General features: G+C 41.0%; 1 protein-coding gene across 1 annotated transcript in view; it reads left to right on the top strand.

Moving 5' to 3' along the window:
* The window catches only part of LOC128661553 (CLIP-associating protein 2-like), an 898219-nt gene that overhangs the window by 835566 nt on the left and 40322 nt on the right, over window positions 1-22331 (top strand). The window contains exon 27 of the mRNA XM_053715796.1: window positions 15224-15430. Within this exon, the coding sequence (XP_053571771.1) occupies window positions 15224-15430 (207 nt within the window). The remainder of the gene's footprint in view (window positions 1-15223; window positions 15431-22331) is intronic.

The raw sequence follows: 22331 nt of genomic DNA, 5'->3' as shown, positions 1-22331 counted from the left end.
GCCTGTTAAATAGGAGTAAAGTTTCATGTAATTGAATATCATAGAGCCCACTAACAATAGACATGATACGATTACTATTCAATTTTGAACCTAAGGGTTAGATAGTCTATCTTAGCCCTCAGGGACTACGAATAAAGCCATACTAGTTTGATGCATGCTCCTACCAGAATTCATACCTTACGGTCTTACTTAAAGGGCGCACACACTACTAATGAGTGATAAATGATTGCTTGCTAGAGGATCCCTTCTATTGCTTTTATTTATTCTCCCTATAAGCATAAGTGGATATAATGGTATTAGATGGCCTGGAATTTTTGTGTACACATATAGATTTGAGCCAAGAGTTTATAGTTAGTGCTGAGACTCCCTACTTATTTTCCCTTTGGGATGGCTACCTTAACATTACTGTTGCTATATTAGATCCTATTAACTAACTATTTTAGAAGCGTACTGCTGTTACACTGTGTTAAACATTTATTGAAAGTTTTCATATGTATTTGTGTCCCAGCCTACATAGTACTAAGTAATTGTTGCGACCTAGCCACATAACTATATGTTTGTGTAATACCCTTGGCAGTCAGCGTTAAAGATAGATAACTGTTAATTTTGAATTATTATGTAGCATTATCTTCTTATAACTTTATGACTTCGCATGGTTATTATAGGCCTATATATGTACAAGAGTATAAGCCATATTCACGAGTATTTTGAGTTAAAGTCATGGCATCCTTCAATCCCTCTTTAACAACTGCATTATCTGTTTATAACTTTGTTATTCCAAATGGTCATTATGGGCATATATAAATACAAGAATGTATGCTGGGTTCATGAGTATATTGAGTGAAAATTATGCCATCTCTCAACCTATATCTAACAAAAGCATCATCCTTCAACCCCTATTTAACAAATGCTTCACTTGAAAGAAAATCTTGTAGTCTAATATAAATATCTCAAAGTTTCTGTAAAGTTTCTTAGTACAGGCCTGCGCTATTCATACCAGGCATTGTCCTCTCTCTCTCACTATGCTTTAAAATAAGATTTGATAACCACACCAAATTTTTGAGTTTGAACATTTGGGTTCTATCTTGCTAGGAATAAAGTAAACATACTATGCAATCAATACTTTACATTATAGCATTGTGTTGACATTATCTATCTTATATAGTTTAGTATTATGTAACCAATCAATAAGTTTTCATATGGAGATATGACTTTTACTGCATGCGACCTACCATACATTAATGACCACCTCCCCCCATATAATATAATATGCTTCCTTGATAAGGAAGACTAACTATGCGGCTTCTCTAGCCTATGCCGCACCCCTTAGGGTTTTTCTAACAGTAACTCTTTACCTACAATAGTTTACCAACATTGTTCACACTCACCTATAAGATGGGTTTAACATTTTGCAACTAGTAAGTCACTCTTGCTATCATTTAAAATACCAATCACTAAATTACTCTCTAAGCCTACAGATCCAAAAGTGACCACTCAAATTGCTAATTTTAGTTCCTGTAAAATAGAAAAAGAGGTTTCATAAGATTATTCATATTGAGAATTTTGCCTTTTATTTACATAGAAGTTGTCACATGGAAATGTACCATTTTTGTTTGTCTTAATGATATGCCTCATATAAGTTGTAATGTTTTCGCATAACCTCAATAAAGAACCAGGATGATTCTACAAAGTATATAATCTTTTCAGCATTCACCACTGAGAAATCAAATCTTCAGATCCGTTATTGTGTTTATGCTAATAACAGGTATCACAACAGTTATTGCTAACTAATCCCCAATGATTAATAGGTGGACTAGAGCATTTTAAGACTCCTGCTACTAAACTAAGCTAGTTAAAGTTCCTTCTATAACTTTTAAATTACTTTTACACTGTCTGCAGTAATTATTAAGTGTACTCAGTGAAGAGCAAATAGTAAATTATGGGCGCATCCTAATAAGCATCTAAAAATGAGGGACTATGCCCACTGTCCCCAATATGGTGCCCCTTTAACGTGCGATTCACATAAATGCTTCCTCAGAGGGGTACGCACCGGCCGGTTCTAGGGCATATTGTAGTGAAAGTACATCCCGTCTCCTTGCTTCAATTGGATCTGCTTCTATTACAATTATCATACTGATAGGATAAGTTTGTCTGTCAGTTAACCATACCAGTCAATCAAAGACTCAGTTTGAATTGCTCCTATCGGTTATCACTTTTTACTTCCTGTTACATGTGATTGCTGTCAAACTGCGATATTTACAAAAATACGATCGTGGCAAAACGTTGTGCTTTTATTAGTTGACGGCTGACAGGCAATTATTTATGTGTTTAGCAAAAACTTACAATGTAAAGTGATGTTAAAGGTAAGTTATCAGCTGCAAAAATCATGCAACTAATGATCATGTGTAAGATTTAACCATTATCCTGCAGGCGCTAATGATAGATAATAAAATGGAATAAAAAGATCTAAAAGCAACCTCCAAGAAATAAATAATATAGTAGCTAGATTAATGCTTTAACTTTTAAATGAGGTATTTGCAATGTCAATATTAGTTAGATCATATTCCAATAGAAAGCAAATACGTCAGCTGCACAGATAGTGTATTTCAGAATCAAGTTTATGATTTTAACTATTAACCTGCTGGAGCTACAGCATCTCGCACCAGAATAGAAGAGTATGCATTTATTCTATTTAAGTATGAGAATATGGAACAATGACAGAGTACTAATTGTATTTTCAATAAGATACCTTTACATGTCCATATTGATTAAATTGTTAAAAAAAAAAAAACAGAACACATAGGACAAATGGATCTAACGTGACCTATAAGGTCATCTCTCTTATTCTTTTTAGGTATATGAACAGTCTTTGTCTGTGTAAGTTAATGTAGATCTTTTGCCTATAGCGAGTTCGTTATGACTCGATATAATATTTACATATTCCTCTTGATATTATTACTTATTAGCCTTTATCGATATCGTTATATTTATTGGTGATAAATGTGAAAGGAAACTAACAACAGCGTGATACCATTATTTGAGAATATTTATCTCATATTAAAGTGACTATACTTTATTGAAAAAGAGTAAAAGAACATAATAACAAACATAATTACTAAAATAAAATGAAGTACACTCCCATTTAATGTACTAAATAACAGCTCCTAAAAAAAGAAGTTGATATTGTGCACAATTTGTGAATAGTGAAAAGAGCCTAATAGTATAAGGACTTATATTGGACTGGGTATGTGTTAGATTAAGTTATAAATATAACTATGGAAATTAAATATATAGTTGCAGAGTTAAAAATTCACTTTGTTGAAAGTGTTGTGAAGATGTCGATAAATGTCCTTAAAAAGGTTAGAATTTTAAATGTTAATATATCTTTTTATAGGTATGTGTAGTAGTTATATTCATTTAAGCCTTTTTCGGTTGCAGACTATCAAGTAGATAGATCCACTCTACTTTAAGTAATGCTTTTTCTAAGTCTCCACCTCTTATACCTAGGGAGATTTTTTTGTACCACCATACATTTTAGATGTGTCGATTCCACACTGGTTAGTTTTCTTTTTTCTTATCCTTCTCTGCATTTTTGATGTTACACATATGTTCAAGGATTCTAACCCGTACTTCGCGGGTAGTCATCCCTACATAGACTTTATTACACGGACAGTGTAGTGTGTAAATAACTTCTGTCGTTCTGCACGTAAAATGGTTCTTCAGCATATGTTTTTTTTGCCATTTTTGTCCACAATTTCTTTAGTTTTCTGTGCTTTTGGGCAAATCGAACATGTTCCACATGGATACATGCCTGGATCGGTGTACATTTTTTTAGGAGTATGTATATAGTGCCTAGATACCAGTTGGTTTTTTAGATTGCATAGTCTTTTGTACCCTACAGTTTTCTTATCCCCAATTCATTTTTCCAAGATCGGATCATTTTTTAAAATGTGCCAGTTATCATTAACCCAAACTGAACCCAAAAATGTTTTCTTTCATAATTCAGATAGAGCATGACATTTTAAGCAATGCCCTAATTTACTCCTATTATCAAATTTTCTTCATTCTCTTGGTATCTTTATTTGAAATGCAAGAATGTAAGTTTAGATGCCGGCCCATTTTTGGTAAACAACCTGGGTTGTTCTTGCTGATTGCTGTATAAATTCATCCACCAATAAAAAAAGTACTGTCCAGAGTTCTGAACAAAAAAAAAAGCTTAGATGCAAATTTGGGTTCAGTATCCATTTAAGTATATTAACTACTTAGCAGACCTGCGGATTCTACCGTGTGATGAGTCTTGGTGCACTGGGGATCTGATGTCATAGCTTTCGGTTGAAGGAGACTAGCTCTTGGCATATTGTTTTCAATTTTGAATGTTTTATGCTTCTCTTACTGTAACCTCTCTGTAAAAATTAGTCAGTGAGTTTATTGCTTTCATTTTGGAAAATCTCATTGCTAGAGCAGTTCCTCCTCAATCTTAGGAATTCTCCATATGGTATGGATTTTAAAGTACTGTAGGGGTGACCGCTCGTTTTATGTTTCAGAGTGTTAGTCGACGTTTCTTTTCTGAATATGGAGGTAACTATATTACCGTCTTAGTTTTTAGATATTTTTAGACCTAGAAAGTTGATAGAATGAAGTTCTGCCTGGTAAGTGAGTTTAATATTTAAGTTATTTTCATTTAGTTTTTTAAGAAACTTGTCAAGTAATTCACGTGTGCCCTCCCACAGGAAAAACATATTGTCAAAGTATCTAAGCCATATTGGTATTAATTCAGTATATTCCTCCATGCCTGTAGTAAATACATTGTGATGCTTCTAGTATCCCAAAAACAAATTGGCATACGTAGGGGTACATGAAGTGCCCATCGCTGTGCCTTGTGTCTGAAATTAAATGCAGTATTTAAGAGTAAATACGTTATGTGTCAGTACGTAATTCAGTAATTTAATTATAAATTCATTATGTTCACCATTGTTTTACTTGTTGGTATTTAAGAAGTATCGAACTGCTGAGATGCCATCTTTGTGTCTGATACTCGTGTAAAGAGACTCTACATCTGCAGTAATGAGCCAAGTATTTTCAGTAATCTGGAGATTTTCCAAAAGTTGTAAGACCTCCATAGTGTCCCTCACATATGAGGGTATGGATCGTAAATATTCTCTGAGTCTCTGATCCACATATTTACTAGTGGCCTCTGTCAGGTTGTTGCTTGAGACAATTGGTCTGCCAGGAGGTTTAGCAAGATTTTTGTGCACCTTTGGCAAAGTAAATAGTGGGTAATGTGAGATTTTTTTTTCTCCTTTTGTAACAATTTGATTATGCCATGTGTCCATAATAATGTTTTTCATCTAAAAGGGAGGAGAGTCCACGGCTTCATTCATTACTAGTGGGAATTAAGAACCTGGCCACCAGGAGGAGGAAAATACAACCCAGCCAAAAGCTTAAATACCTCCCCCAGTCATTCTTTGCCTTTCATCACAGGAGGTGGCAGAGAGGTGCCGGAATATCAGAGGTCTCTTATGAGGGGTTCTAAAGTAGCCCTTTAAGCTTCTCAACCTGAGGGCCTAGGTTGAACGTTAGAGTCCGGAGATGCAGGGGGAGCTTCCCTTTGAGACACCATCCCGACTCATATTAACAGCTCCTTTAGCAATCGGCGTTGACGAGTTTCACAGATTGCTTTCTTCTCTCAAGTCTGTGTCAAGAGCGCAGCTACTACTTGTCACACTTGAAAGGCCGTGTTCCTGTTCCACGGCGTAGATTCTGGTAAGATCGTTTCATTTTTACATAATGATAACACAGAAGCAGGGCCACAGTGTGGCGCCTTTATCTTTATAGAGTCAAGGGGTAATATTCCTATGAGGGGATTATTGAGCGGGGGGGGTATGTACATGATAAGTTTATTATGTGATTGCTGCGTTATGTGCAAGGACGCGGCTCTGGCATTTTGTGGAACTGACAAGGTTCTCTTCCGGGAGTTTTGCATGGTTTTGGCATGCTTTCTCATTGGCAGGGGTGGTCCTGTGTAGTCATCCTTGTGACCATGTGAGACTTCGTCACTTCCGGTCCGATCTGCAACGGAGGAGACGTAGCTATTTCTGAGTCCGGTTCATAGGAGGTGGTAAGTGCCCCGGCCATTGGTGGTTATAAAGGTGCCTGTTCTAGTCTTTTTTATAAAAGCTATGGAGGATTCTGACTCACTAGAGGGTACTCCCTCTTTATCTAAGTCTTATACCTGTGTTTATTGTGAGGTTTTGGTAGACCAGCCTGCTGAACTGTGTTCCACATGCCTTGAGAAGGCTACAACTTCCAAACATAAGAGAATGTCTAGCACTACTGAGACGTCCACCTCTGAGGGGTCTCCATCTGGTGAGGTGCGTTTCCCATTGGCATCCACTATACCACATGCAGCGCCCCAGGGTCAGACTTTTACCCTTTTGGGGGAAATTTCTTGGCCATCGGACTTTGCGGACCAGCTTGAAATGGCAGTCGCTAAGGTGATCCATGCTTTGCCGCGTTCTGCTAAGCGCAAGCGTAGAGCTTTTCATAGCGGCCCAACCCAGGAGTTGTGTCTGTCGGACACCCCAGAGGGGTGGTATGATGACAAGACTCAATCCGACGTGTCGGAGGAGGCCCTTTCGGGGTCGTAGTCCATGTCCTCTAAACCTCCAGCAGCCGAGGAACCCTGTTTTCGGTTTAAAATGGAGAACTTGCGTTTTTTGTTAAAGCAAGTGATGGCTACCTTAGAGGTTCCGGAACCCAAACTACCAGAGGAGCCCTCCATTCCTAAGTTGGATATGGTTTACGAGGACAGGGTGGTCCTGTGTAGTCATCCTTGTGACCATGTGAGACTTCGTCACTTCCGGTCCGATCTGCAACGGAGGAGACGTAGCTATTTCTGAGTCCGGTTCATAGGAGGTGGTAAGTGCCCCGGCCATTGGTGGTTATAAAGGTGCCTGTTCTAGTCTTTTTTATAAAAGCTATGGAGGATTCTGACTCACTAGAGGGTACTCCCTCTTTATCTAAGTCTTATACCTGTGTTTATTGTGAGGTTTTGGTAGACCAGCCTGCTGAACTGTGTTCCACATGCCTTGAGAAGGCTACAACTTCCAAACATAAGAGAATGTCTAGCACTACTGAGACGTCCACCTCTGAGGGGTCTCCATCTGGTGAGGTGCGTTTCCCATTGGCATCCACTATACCACATGCAGCGCCCCAGGGTCAGACTTTTACCCTTTTGGGGGAAATTTCTTGGCCACCGGACTTTGCGGACCAGCTTGAAATGGCAGTCGCTAAGGTGATCCATGCTTTGCCGCGTTCTGCTAAGCGCAAGCGTAGAGCTTTTCATAGCGGCCCAACCCAGGAGTTGTGTCTGTCGGACACCCCAGAGGGGTGGTATGATGACAAGACTCAATCCGACGTGTCGGAGGAGGCCCTTTCGGGGTCGTAGTCCATGTCCTCTAAACCTCCAGCAGCCGAGGAACCCTGTTTTCGGTTTAAAATGGAGAACTTGCGTTTTTTGTTAAAGCAAGTGATGGCTACCTTAGAGGTTCCGGAACCCAAACTACCAGAGGAGCCCTCCATTCCTAAGTTGGATATGGTTTACGAGGACAGGGTGGTTCCCCAGACCTACCCGGTTCCTGTCAAGATGGCGAACATTTATTAAGAATGAGTGGGAGCGTTAGGTTCTTCCTTTTCCCCTTCTTCTCAATTTAAAAAACGTTTTCCTGTCCCGGAGTACCAGCTAGAGTTGTGGGGGACCATTCCCAAGGTAGATGGGGCCATCTCCACGCTCGCTAAGTGCATGACGATTCCTTTAGAGGATAGTTCTTCGTTTAAGGAGCCTTTGGATAAGAAGTTGGAAAACATGTTGCAAAAGATGTTTCAACACACGGGGTTTGTTTTTCAACCGGCAGAGGCGGTAGCCACGGTTGCTGGAGCTGCGTCATATTGTTGCGATGCATTATTTGATATGATTGAGTGTGAATCCTCTTTCGAACAGGTGTAGGAAAAGATTAAGGCCCTAAAGGTGGACAATTATTTAATTTGTGACGCTAATATACAGATTATCCGCCTGAATGCCAAGGTATCAGGTTTTTCGGTTCTAGCACGCAGAGCTTTGTGGCTAAAATCTTTGTTGGTGGACATGACCTCTAAGACGAGGCTGTTGTCTTTGCCTTTCAAGGGCAAAATCCTGTTTGGTCCAGGTCATATCCATGCTTACAGGAGGCAAAGGTGCCTTCCTTCCCCAGGATAAGAAGGAGAAGCCTAAGAGTGCTAATTGTCATCCCTTTTGTGGGGATAAGGCGCAACACGCTCAGCCCACCGCAAAAGCGGACCAACCCAAGGGTGCCTGGAACAAGTCTAAGCAGCACAAGAAGCCCGCCTAGACTAAGTCCGACCCAAGGGTGCCTGGAACAAGTCTAAGCAGCACAAGAAGCCCGCCTAGACTAAGTCCGCATGAAGGGGCACCCTCGGCTACGGACCAAGTGGGGGGCAGATTGTCTCTGTTCTTAGACGCCCGGTTGCAGGATGTTCAGGACCCGTGGGCTCTGGAGGTGGTTGATCAGGGCTACAGGATAGGGTTCAAGTCCTCTCTGCCCAGGGGCAGATTCCTTCTTTCAAACTTGTCTTCAAGGCCAAAAAAAGAGAGGCCTTTCTGGGTTGTGTGCGGGATCTCTCCACTCTAGGGGTTATCGTACCAGTACCCCAGGCAGAACAGGGTCTAGGGTATTACTCCAATTTGTTTGTGGACCTCAAATGTTTAAACAAGTTTCTGTCCGTTCCATTATTCAAAATGGAAACAATCAGATCCATCCTTCCCCTAGTCCTAGAGGGGCAGCTTATGACCTCTATAGACTTGAAAGATGCCTACCTTCATGTTCCGATTCACAAAGACCATTTCAGGTTCCTCAGATTTGTCTTTCTGGATCAGCATTTCCAGTTCGTGGTTCTTCCCTTCGGTCTGGCGACGGCCCCCGAGAGTCTATACCAAGGTTCTGGGGGCCCTTCTAGCAGTGGCCAGATCCCAGGGCATCGCGGTGGCGCCCTATCTGGACGATATTCTGGTTCAGGCGTTGTCATACCATCTGGCAGAGGTCCACACCAGGATCCTGCTTCTGTTACTTCAATCCCACAGTTGGAGGATCAATTTTGAGAAGTGTTCTTTGGTTCCCATTACCAAAGTGGAGTTCTTAGATCATAGACTCGGTGTCCATAAAGATCCTTCTCACGGATAAGCGACGTGCAAAGATGGTGCCCACCTGTCTTGCCCTTCAGTCTAAAGCGAGACCGTCCGTAGCTCAGTGCATGGAAATGGTTGGGCTCATGGTTTCCAGCATGGGCATCATTCCATTCGCCAGGTTTCATCCCAGACCGCTTCAATGGTGCATGTTGAGACAGTGGAATGGCGATCATTCCGATCTGTCGCAGCCGAACACATGGATGCGGAGAAAGGCTCTACAGGCTGTGTTGCCCTCAGATTAAGGGTCAGTGTTCTCTAGAGCTTGGGTATTAATGAATGAAGCCGTGGACTCTCCCCCCATTTAGATGGAAAACATAGATTATGCTTACCTAATAATTTTATTTCCATCGAGGGGAGGAGAGACCACGGCCCCCGCCCGTATCTAATATTTCTCCTACTGTTCCTTGTTCCCTCGGCAGAATGACTGGGGGATGAGGGGAGTGGGGGAGGTATTTAAGTAATCCTTTGGCTGAGGTGTCTTTGCATCCTCCTGGTGGCCAGGTTCTTAATTCCCACTAGTAATGAATGAAGCCGTGGACTCTCCTCCCCTCGATGGAAATAAAATTATCAGGTAAGCATAATTTATGTTATTATATTGTACTATGTTACCTGGATATGGATTCAATAATACTCTTTTATAACAATGTGTTGGTAAGCTGTCTTATGACCTCTGCCACATAATCATCATTTGTCCATAAAACTATATTTCCACCCTTGTCAGATGATTTTATCACTGTATCAGTCCAAGTTTTTATTTCCTTTAGTGCCATTTTCGCAGAATGTTTTAAATTATTATTGACATTGTGACAGATCCCCTGCTACCCCAACTGGAAACGATCTTCCAACACCTGGAACCAGCCGATATGTAGCGGGGAGAGATAGTAATTTCAGCAATCCCCACCCAAATATCTCGACAACTAGCATTTAGGTGGAACAAAGAACATTTTATTGGGACAAATTCTCAACATTTATACAGGAACTCATCTTGATAAAACAAAGGACTGTCCCACAGTTTTCCCTCCATTCCTGCCCCTCCAGACAGGCTGGTGCCTCCATAGCAGCCACAGACCAACAGAGTCCCAGTACCCAGGGGCGGTGGTTTTCGGGGTGATCCCGGTGGAGCGGTGGCCCTTCCAGGGTGTCATTTTAAAGCTCTCTGTCCCCAGATGCCACAGTCCAAAAAGCTGCATAATCGGGACCGGAGTTACAGCCCGGTAAAGATTGGGGAGTAGGGGTGTCCAAAGCCCCCATTTCCCCAAGTAGCTCCACTCCGGCAATTCCACCACCCATTGTCCTCCCTAGGAGCTACTCATCCCCAAAAGAGCAGAGCTCTGGGGCAAAGGGCCGCTGGAACAACCAGGGGCAAAGTTAGCAGGTGTTTTGCTGTTCTGTGGCCGACTGGGAGTTCCAGGAGCCCAGCCAGCTTCCTATTGATGTAGGCTACGGGGTGGTCTTGTCCTCCTTCGTCCACTTGGCTTAGGACTGCTCCCAACCCGAACATCTGTATGAACACAAAAACGTTTGTTGGGGTTAGGAGCAGCCATGGGCGGGGCAGAGACCACAGCAGGCTTGAGGCTCCGGAAGGCAATCTTGCATTCTGGGGACCACAGGACCTGTTAGGACAGTCTTTTACGGGTCAGGTCGGTCAGGGGTTTTTCCAAGGTATTATAATTAGTGACAAACCGTTGATAATAAACGGCGGTTCCTAGGAATGCTAAAACTTGGATCTTGGGTCGAGGGGTGGGCCAGTTTGCCAAAGCCTCAACTTTAGCTGGCTCTAGCCGCTGCTTCCCACAGTCCACTCAGTGACCCAGGTACTGGACCTCTGGGCGCCCTATAGTGCATTTGTCGGGCTTCAGAGTGAGCCTGGCGGCCCTGAGGCGATCTAGGATGATACCTAGGTGGACTAAATGGTTCTCCCAGGTGTCGCTAAAGATGGCGATGTCATCCAGATTTGCTCAGGCATAATCCTGGAGGCCATCCAGCAGGCCACCCACCATTCTCTGGAAGGTGGCTGGAGTATTCTTAATCCCAAATGGCATTACCGTGAACTGGTAACTGGTAGAGGCCGAAAGGGGTGATGAAGGCAGACTTGGGGGCTGACTCAGGGTCTAGAAGGATTATTATTATTATTTGTAGAGCGCCAACAGATTCCGCAGCGCTGGTGATCCTTTGACAACCTATTGTTATTGTCAGGATTATTATTATTATTATTATTATTACGCCACTTTTTCTATTGCCCATAACTTTTGAACTGCTAAAGCAAAGCTCTTGAAATCAGGTATGCTGGTACAGCCTATTGCTCTGCTACATATCATGCAATTTTGAACTCATAGATCATAAGGTTACGCAGCCATATTGCTTTTTGCGACAAATTTCGAGAAACGCTTAATAAGGGATCTATTAGTATCCCATACAGAGGTCAAGAGTGGTCAGGAAATGACCTTGGGCAATTCTGTTCAGTAGGTCATCAACTCGGGACATGGGGTAGGCATCAGTGGTGGTTCTGTCATTGAGCTTACGGTAGACAATGCAGAACCGAGTAGTGCCATCTTTATTGGGTACCAGTACCACCGGGGAGGCCCAGGGACTGTTCGATGGTTCAACAACACCGAGGTCCAACATTCCCCGGAGCTCCCGGTGCATACTGTCTCTGACTGCTTCGGGGACTCTGTAAGCTGCCTGGCTCAGGGGGGTCTGTCCTGGAGTCTCTTCTTGGTGTATGACCGCTGTGGTATACTTCTAGTAAGTGCTGGACTTTCTGCCTCTGGGTGTCTGCTAACCTCTCATCTAGGGCGATATCAGCTATTCCCTGGGGGGGTTCGTCAGGCAGGGGAAGCTCCAGCATGGGAAGACTCTCTGAGTCCTCCACAGCCAGGGCACATATCGCTGCCACATCTTGGGCTTGCCTGGAGAATGCCTTCAGCATGTTCACATGGAAGGTTCTCTGGATCTTACCATCTGAGCATTTGGCTACTGATAGGTGGTGTCATTAATCTGCTATACTACCCAGTAAGGGCCTTGCCAGACAGCCTGTAACTTATCTGTTTTGATAGGCTTCAGGGCAAGCACCTTCTGTCCCACTATCAGTGTGCAGGTACGAGCATTACTGTCATACCACCGCTTCTGCTTACTCTGAGCACTCTGGAGGTTCCCCTGAACTTGGTCGGTAAGATCCTCCAGTCTATCCCGGAGGCAGAGGACGTACTCCACAATGGAGTGTCCTTCCTCCCTGGATCCCTCCTCACAGTGTTGTCTAACAAGGTCCAAGGGTCCCCGTACTTGTCTACCGTAAACTAACTCAAAAGGGGGAAACCCTGTGGATTCCTGGGGCACCTCTCTGTAGGCAAAGAGGAGGTGTGGCAAGAACCTTTCCCAATCTTTGTGGGTGGCGGAGAAGGTCCTTAGCATCTGCTTTAAGGTTCCATTAAATCTTTTGCATAACTTATTAGTTTGGGGGTGATATTTAATCCCGCTCAGCTTCCATAGCTGCATAGTAATTTCCGCAGTGAATTGTGTTCCCTGATCAATGATCACTTCCTGGGTGAAGCCTACCCTGGTGAATATCCGGAGCAGGGCATCTGCCACTGTTTCCGCCTGGATATTGGCCAGAGGGATTGCCTCCGGGTACCGGGTGGTATAGTCCACCACGGTGAGAATATATTTCTTTTTGGAGGGACTGATTCAGGCTAATGGACCTATTATGTCCATAGCAACTCTGCTGAAGGGTTCGTCGATAATGGGGAGGGGGTTCCTTAATTCCTGCTCCGATTCCGGGCCAGTAATAGATCTGATCTAGGTGGTGATGGGTTCAGGACTGACCTAAGTGCCCGGCTAGGGGAATGTCATGTCCTATTCGTAGCAGGTCAGACCGTAATATTTCCGGTACAACTAGCTGTCGTTTAGGCACCTGACCCTCTTGGAGATCTGGTACAGGAGCCCTCCCAATCACTTAAAGCCCTTCTCACCGGGTCCTTGGGGGTCGGACACTACTCGGTCTCTGTACAGGGCTAGTGTCGGGTCACTCAGGGTGGCTTGGGCAAAGTTGGATGCTGCCACCACTGTGACGGATCCCCTTCTACCCCGACTGGGTAGCTCCGCCGAAACGATCTTCCAACACTTGGAAACAGCCACTATGTAACGGTGAGAGAGAGAGGGATTTCAGCAATCCTCACCCAAATAACTAGACAACTAGCATTTAGGTGGAACAAAGAAGAACATTTTATTGGGACAAACACACAACATTTATACAGGAACTCATCTTGATAAGACAAAGGACAATCCCACAGTTATCCCGCCATTCCCACCCCTCCAGTCAGTCTGGCGCCTCTATAGCAGCCACAGTCCCACAGAGTCCCAGTACCCAGGGGTGGCATTTTTGGGGTGATCATTTTAAAGCTCTCGGTCCCCAGATGCCACAGTCCAAAAAGCAGTGAGATTCGTTACTGGGGACCGGAGTTACAGCCTGGTAAAGGTTGGGGGTAGGGGTGTCCAAAACCCCCAGTTCCCCAAGTAGCTCCCCTTTGGCAATTCCACCATCCCTTGTCCTCCCTAGGGGCTACCCATCCTCAAAATAGTGGAGATCTGGGGCAAAGGGCTGCTGGGGTGACCAGGGGCAAAGTTGGCCAGCCGTAAGTTCCAGGAGCCCGGCCAGCCTGAGAGGGATTAGGCGGGTGTCCACTGTGAGGCGGCCAACCGGGAGTTACAGGAACCCAGCCAGCCTAGGAGGGTTTTTCCGGTCAAAGACCAGCTCTTCTCTGAAAAAGTAGGAACACCAAAAAAAAAAAAAAAAACCAGACTCCTAGGGATTTGGCTTGCTCTGGGGAGCCCAAATCGGTTGAGAAACAACAGGGGTGAGGTAGTAGGGGGGTAGGGGTTTAAACCTTACAGCCCAGTGCCCGTGACAGACATAAATAGGTCAATTTTCTATCTGAGTGCATACAATTTTGGAAACTTCTATTTGTGGGCACCTTATTCACAGTGGGCATAGTCCCTTGTTTTTAGATGCTTATCAGGATGCTCTCCACTGATTTCACTTAATAATTACTGCAGACAGTGTAAAAGTAATTTAGGTTACCGCTATAGAAGGAACTTTAACTAGCTTAATTTAGTAGCAGGAGTCTTAAAATGCTCTAGTCCACCTATTAATCATTGGGGATTAGTTAGCAATAACTGTTGTGATACCTGTTATTAGCATAAACACAATGACGGATCTGCTGATTTGATTTATCAGTGGTGAATGCTGCATAGATTATATGCTTTGTAGAATCATCCTGGTTTATAGCCACTTTTAACTTGTGTGTGTGTGTGCAGATGTATATTGTTGCTACTGGTTCTTTTTTCACTAATAAAGTTATTTGATTTTGAATAATTGTTACTACCAATATTTTTTGTATCTCTATGGCAGAGTAAGGCTACCTTTTTTTTGTGGTGCAATTTTGTTTGCATTTGTTGGTAAATATTCTTACTATTTAGCCTTAGACTCTGATGTTCAGTAAGCTAAGCAATCTATACACATGCACTTTAATATAGCTGCATGAACATAATAATTTCCACCTACATTTACAGCCCAAAGGTGTTACACTCAAAGGTGTATGTGTGTTGTATTGCATGTGTGCATGTATACACATATATACACACGCATTCACATCTTTGAGCCCCTCCCATTCCAACCATTTGCCTTTAAAACACTTTCTACTCATTTATTTTAATAATATACATATATTTAATAGCATTATTTATAAATATAAGTGTAATAATTTATTTTAATACTTTTTACATGTCTTAATGTATATTTATTTTAGCTCTGATACTATTCTCCAGTCCTGATTGCATTTTTGTATTGCCTTATTTATAAAAACATGAACATATACCTATGAAGAAAACAATAGTGTGCATTTTGTTTGACATGTTTCAAAAAACAATTGTGTTCCCCCATCCATGGTCCTTTATTTAACCAACTGCACTTTTTTTTTATTAAAGGTCATAAGAGCAGCAGAAGACACAGCCTCAACTTTAGCGACTTCTATTAGCCCAGATCAGTGTATCAAAGTATTGTGTCCAATTATTCAGACAGCAGATTATCCAATAAATCTAGCTGCAATCAAAATGCAAACAAAAGTAACAGAAAGGGTTTCAAAAGAAGTCTTGAGCCAGCTGTTACCGGAAATAATACCAGGATTAATACAAGTAAGAAAACTAATGTTTCTCTCTTCTACGTTTGGAATTATCTATATATCTTGTATGTTACAGCATATAATAAGTTTTTCTTTCACAAGACGGAGTCCATGAGCCATCACATATGGGATTAACCTCCAGTCCATTAGGAAGAGGCAAAACAACCTCTTGCACAGCTTTTATTCCTTCTACTTTCCCATAAATTCTTAGCTAATTTTATACCTCCAGCAAGGAGTAATATTAATTTTGATTCTATACGTCGTTTAATAGGAGTTCTCTAACCAATCTGAGATGCATTTCCTCATCAGAGAACCTCCAAAGAGGGTAGAGGGGAGTTTCAACCAGGCAGGGATTATATTCTCCCAGTGCAAAGATGCCACCAGCCTTCCAGGTGAAATGTGAGGATGGACGATAATCCCCTTGTCTACAGTGTGCTACTCCATGTTAAAACCTTACCAGATCCTTGTCACTGTGCTTGCACCATCTCTGATGGGCCTGTCTAATAGAAGCTGTCTTCCGCAGCTAAGGTGATCATTATAGACAAAGGTGTAAGTACCATGCACCTTCATAGCCTACAGGCTATCAGTATCACCATATACACGTTTCGCAGAGCCTTGAGACATAGTCACATACACCAATTAACATTTACTACAGTTACGGCACATTTGGGCACTTTTATTACAATTTTAAAGATTGAATTACTGTCCAAATTATTGTGGTCAGCTTTAGTGCACAATGGGGTCCATCTCTGCAGCAGTACCTTAGTTCAGGGTCCTTCAAACCACGGGTCCGGACCCATTACTGGGTCATAACACCATGTTTACAGGGTTGTGACTTGTGTGTTATATGAGAGTGTGTGGTGTGTGTGTTGTATGAGAGTGTGTGTGATATTACCTTTTACAACACATTCTAGTATGAGTACAATCATGAATAACGCACACACACATTTTAGTCACTTTGCCAAAAATTGCACCTTTCTTGTTGTATATTACTTCAGAAATTTTCAGACCAAGCATAAACATAGGGTCACTAAGGTATGTAACATCATTGCACTGGGTCTTGTGAAAAAAAAGTTTGAAGAATGCTGCCTTAGGTGATTTGAAGGAGTTTTAGCCCTTATGGAAGAAAAAAATTAATTTTAATGTTATTACTTCTCCTGGGAGCTGATGGGTTAAAGGGATACGGAACCCCCTTTTTTTTTTTTCTTCATGATTCAGATAGAGCATGCAATTTTAAGCAACTTTCTAATTTACTCCTATTATCACTTTTTCTTTATTTAAAAAAACAGGAATATAAGCTTAGAAGCCGGACCATCTTTGGTTCAGCACCTGGATAGTTCTTGCTTATTGGTGGCTAAATGATTTTAATGTTTTGACGCTAAAATAGCACACCTTCCCCTTGCATCTCTTTACAGCCTAGTGGTCCACTTGCTGACAAGTGAGGAATAATGAGCACCTTCCATTCAGAGCTTGGCTAAATATATTCCATTTTAATCCCTTATTATAGGCAAATGTGTCTTTCTAACATTTAAAGTACTTTTTTTTCTATTTAAAGGAACTGTGTTTCTTGTGGGGAGTTTTAGTAGCCTTGGAAGATGATCCTCCAACTGCAGAAAAACAATCTGTCAAGATTATTAATACATTATTTAAGGCAGCTCCTAAACAACCGTCAACCTTCCCAGTATCTTATTCTCTTTCTGACCTAAACATTATGGAATGCAACATGCTAGATGTTTGTTTCCTCCACCATATTCAAGAACATGTTCCATTACCCTGTGAATAATTGGAGGTGTGGGGAGTAATTACACTAGTTGATTGGGCAATCTGCACACTGACTAAGCCGACTGCTATTCTTTTAGAGGACAGCACCTTGTTTAAGGATCCCATGGACAGAAAGCATGAAAGCCTTCACAGGCAAACCTTTCAGCTGGCAGGATATATATTTTGCACAACTGTCAGTGTAGTTTGCATTTCTAATCCAGAAAGAATCAGCTAAACCAGAAAAAAGAGAAAAGGTGTTTCCTTGTGATAGGTGCCTGCTAAGGTATTCCAGTGCCTCAGTGCTTGCAGGATACCCTCCACTCCTTCGCCTTCATTTGGGCTTATGACAGGAGCTCCCAATTCAAGCAGACAGGATTATTTTTTAAGGTTTTTATTGAAAAGTAAATAGTATATTACAACAATATAATCATTAAGGATGACACAAGGAGTTCTAATAGTATATAAACCTTGATATGAGTCAGCAGGTCTAGTATCTTAGATCCATTAGAGTCCAGAGTGAATATTGTTTTTCAGTCCATCCTTGTCTTTAAAGTATAGTTCTTGGGCAGGGAACACACTAGCCGGTGTGCCCTACTAGATGTTGTAATTTAATTACTTTTGAACATGAATACTTGAATTATAACAAAAGAATTTCTGCAACACTGGCAACATTAACTCAAACATGTTTATAAACAACTATCTAACATTGCAGATATAGATGAATGAAATACAATAAATGAAATAAAAGCTTAAAAATAATTTAGGATTAAACCAGTGGTCTAGTTTTAACTTTTCTATAATCTGTTTATGTTGGTGGTGTTAGGGGATCACCTTAGGGGAGGGAAGGTAGGGTGAGGGTATCATTTTATATATGCTTGAAACGGTGTGTCGTGGGTAATGTTGTGATGTGCATCATTTTTCAAAAGCTGTTAGAGGACGTGCTATATTGTGTTTTTGCTTGTAGGTACTGAGATAGTGTTACATTTGTGCATGTGTAAACCATGAAAGAGAAGTTTTGCCTAATCTATTCACCAATTCCTGTTGTCCTTGGAGTTTTCCAGCTGGAGCAATACTTTTTAGTATATAATCTTTGAGGTGTGGAGGCTCTGGTGTATTGGTTTCTGTTTGTGACAGGAAAAGGAATTTGGGGTTATTAAATATTGGGGTCAAAGGAGAAAGTTGTGTAGTCAAGTGTGTGCTCGTATTAATGATGTTATCCCATTGTGCATAAAGTTCTGCTAGGAGTGGGTAGTTTCTAATGTTTTCTGGTCTGCTTTCGGGTCTTAGCCAAGCCAGCCAGCCAGCCCACATTACTTGTTTGTAGTATTTCCCTATCTAGCTGTACCCATTATTTTTTAACCAAATTGGCGCTCCAATCTATTATGCGTTGTAGCAGGATAGCTAACCTATAGTGTGTTTTATCTGGTACACCCAGTCCGCCCCTCTCTCTTGTCATGTGTAGCATTTTCCTAGAAACCCTAGGTCTAATTCCGTTCCAAATGAATTGATCCATATTACTTTGTAGCTATTTAAGGAAATTTCTTGGAAGAGGGGGTATGGGGACAGTTTGGAGTACATATAGAATGTGTGGTAGTACATTCATTTTAATTACATGTATCCTGTCTATCCACGAGAGAGGTTTATTTTTCCAGCTAGACATGTCTTGCGCTAGTTTTGTTTTGTAATTGGAGGTAGTTAGCTACAATTCAATCCTGAGGGTCCTTGGTTAGAATGATTCCCAAGTATTTCAACTGTGAATGTTGTATGCGCAGTGGGCATGACCTTCTTAGCCTGTCGGTAATGCGGATTGGTGGTGAGATATATAGCAGCTCTGATTTGGCTAAATTAAGGTGGAAGTTGGAGAGGTTGCCATATTCATCAAATGTGTCTAATAACGCCGATGCTAAGTGTTCAAGATCTGTGAGTTACTCCAAAGTTTGTGTGGTTATATGTTTAATGTTGGGGTTAGCTCTGATTTTACATGCCAGTACTTCGTTGGATATGGGGAACAGGATAGGTGACAGCCGACACCCTTGTCGTGTACCATTGTTAATGTTAAAGGATTCTGAAAGAATATGATTGGTCTTAATTTCTTTCATGTAATTGCAAGAGTCCATGAGCTAGTGACGTATGGGATATGCAATCCTACCAGGGGGGGGCATAGTTTCCCAAATCTCAAAATCCCTATAAATACACCCTCACCACACACACAATTCAGTTTTACAAACTTTGCCTCCTATGGAGGTGGTGACGTAAGTTTGTGCTTAGATTCTACGTTGATATGCGCTTCTCAGCATTTTGAAGCCCGATTCCTCTCAGAGTACAGCGAATGTCGGGTTGTGAAGGGAGTATCACCTATTGAATGCAATGGTTTTCCTCATGGGAGATCTATTTCATAGGTTCTCTTATTGTTATCGGTCGTAGAAATTCATCTCCTACCTCCCTTATTCAGATCAACGATATACTCTCATATTCCATTACCTCTACTGATAACTGTTTCAGTACTGGTTTGGCTATCTGCTATATGTGGATGGGTGTCTTTTGGTAAGTATGTTTTCATTACTTAAGACACTCTCAGCTATGGTTTGGCACTTTATGTATTAATATAAAGTTCTAAATATATGTATTGTACTTATATTTGCCATGATATACAAGAAAAAGTATATCTAACAGCGCTGTGAGAAAGGTGTCCTATAGCTCCTAATGAAGGATAGGTCCCTAGCTACCCAACAGAAATGTATGTGTAAAATAGGTACAGAAGGAGCTCCACTCTAGAGCCAAGGACTGATAGTCTGTGGGCTCAAGACAGTGTGTTAGAGACAGAGATAAAGCCAAGTGTAAAGTTGTGATAGGGTAATACGACAATACGGTAAAATATTTAATAACATACAGGTTATTACAGGTTATACAAATATCAATATTAAAAATGCATACATGGATCCATGATTAAAAAGTAAAACAAGCAGTAATAAAATAAATGAAACAACAATAATAGCTACATATCCTGCAGGATTACGGGTTAAATGTTATTTCTAATTGGTAAAGGAAGCTATCAGTTCCAGGATTATAATAAATGATGTGAATGAACAATATCTTGTGAACAAAGTGCTAGTGCAAAAATAGAAAATAAAAATACAGATACGTGAGGATGTACATATATAAAAACAAATGTCAGGAAAAAACAAAATGGTTTAAAAATAATATATAACCGTGAACAATAGTGGTATAATGTGAACAAGTCCAGAGACGTGTGGTATAAAACGGGAACTTAAGTAGGATATGTAGCAGGATACGTAGCTATTATTTTAGTTCTTTTATTTGCCATGAGTCAGGTTTATGTATATTTCCTTTTGCAGAATGTCAGTTTCATATTTGGGAAAAGCATATTTAGGAAAATATTTTTTCTTACCTTTCTTACTATTGACTGTTTTCTCTTTAAATTTTCTCTAAAATTAGGTTCGTGAGGGCACAAAATGCCGAAGTTTATTGCGTCATTCTTTGTGCAAGAATGTTTTTGGCACGAAGTTACGTCCGATGACGCAAATTCGTAATTTCAAGCGTCTTAGTTGACGCCGAGTTCCTTGCTCAAGGTTGCGTTGTCAATGACGCTAGTGTGTCATTTCCGGATGTTAGCACCAAAAAATATTCAGTTATGTTGTGCGTCATACTTGGCGCCAAATAATTTCATTATTTAAAACCCCATTCCTATGTGCCTCTTTCCTTTTTCTATGTTAGAGTGCTATGCTGTTTGCATTTTTTCCCATTCCTGAAACTGCCATATAACGAAATTGATCATTTTGCTTTATATGTTGTTTTTTCTCTTACATTTGCAAGATGTCTCAATCTGAACCTGGCTCAGAAACCACTGTTGGAACCCTGCTGCCTGATAACAGTTCTGCCAAAGCTAAGTGCATTTGTTGTACATTTGTGGAGATTATATCTCCAGCTGTGGTATGTAATAGTTGTCATAAGCTTTTACATGCAGAGAATATGTCCATCAGTAATAGTACTATGCCTGTTGTTCCTTCAGCATCTAATGTACAAGATATTCCTGTGAATATAAAAGATTTTATTGCTGATGCGATTCAGAAGGCTTTGTTTGCCATCCCGCCTTATAATAAACGTAAAAGATCTTTTAAAAATTCTCATAAAAGTGATGAAATTTCTAATGACCGACAACATACTGAATTATCCTCATCTGACGAGGATCTATCTGATTCAGAAGATCCTTCCTCAGATATTGACACTGACAAATCTACTTATTTATTTAAAATGGAGTATATTCGTTCCTTGTTAAAAGAAGTGTTGATTACATTGGATATTGAGGAAACTAGTCCTCTTGATATTAAAACTAGTAAACGTTTAAATTATGTTTATAAACTTCCTGTGGTCACTCCAGAGGTTTTTCCAGTTCCTAATGCTATTTCTGATATGATTTCTAAGGAATGGAATAGGCCTGGTACTTATTTTATTCCTTCTTCAAGGTTTAAAAAAGTGTAATCTTTGCCAGCAGTTAGATTGGAGTTTTGAGAAAAGATCCCCAAAGTTGATGGGGCTATTTCTACTCTTTCTAAACGTACTACTATTCCTATGAAAGATAGTACTTCTTTTAAAGACCCTTTAGATAGGAAACTTGAATCTTATCTAAGGAAAGCTTATTTATATTCTGGTCATCTCCTCAGGCCTGCCATTTCTATGGCTGATGTGGCAGCTGCATCAACTTTTTGGTTGGTAAGTTTAACACAACAGGAAACGGATCCCGATTTGTCTAGCATTGTTCGCTTGCTTCAACATGCTAATCATTTTATTTGTGATGCCATTTTTGATATCATCAAAATTTATGTTAAATCTATGTCTTTAGCTATTTTAGCTAGAAGAGCTTTGTGGCTTAAATATTGGAACGCTGACATGGTATCTAAGTCTAGATTACTATCTCTTTCTTTCCAAGGTAATAAGTTATTTGGTTCTCAGTTGGATTAAATTATTTTAACTGTCACTGGGGGGAAGGGCATTTTTTGCCTCAGGATAAAAGACCTAAGGATAAATCTAAAGCTTCTAACCGCTTTCGTTCCTTTCGACATAATAAGGAACAGAAACCTAATCCTTCCCCCAAAGAATCTGGTTCCAATTGGAAATCTTCTTCAAGTTGGAGT

The sequence above is a fragment of the Bombina bombina genome, chromosome 5, assembly GCF_027579735.1.
Source record: "Bombina bombina isolate aBomBom1 chromosome 5, aBomBom1.pri, whole genome shotgun sequence".
NCBI lineage: Eukaryota > Metazoa > Chordata > Amphibia > Anura > Bombinatoridae > Bombina > Bombina bombina.
This window is presented reverse-complemented; position numbering and strand designations above follow the sequence as displayed.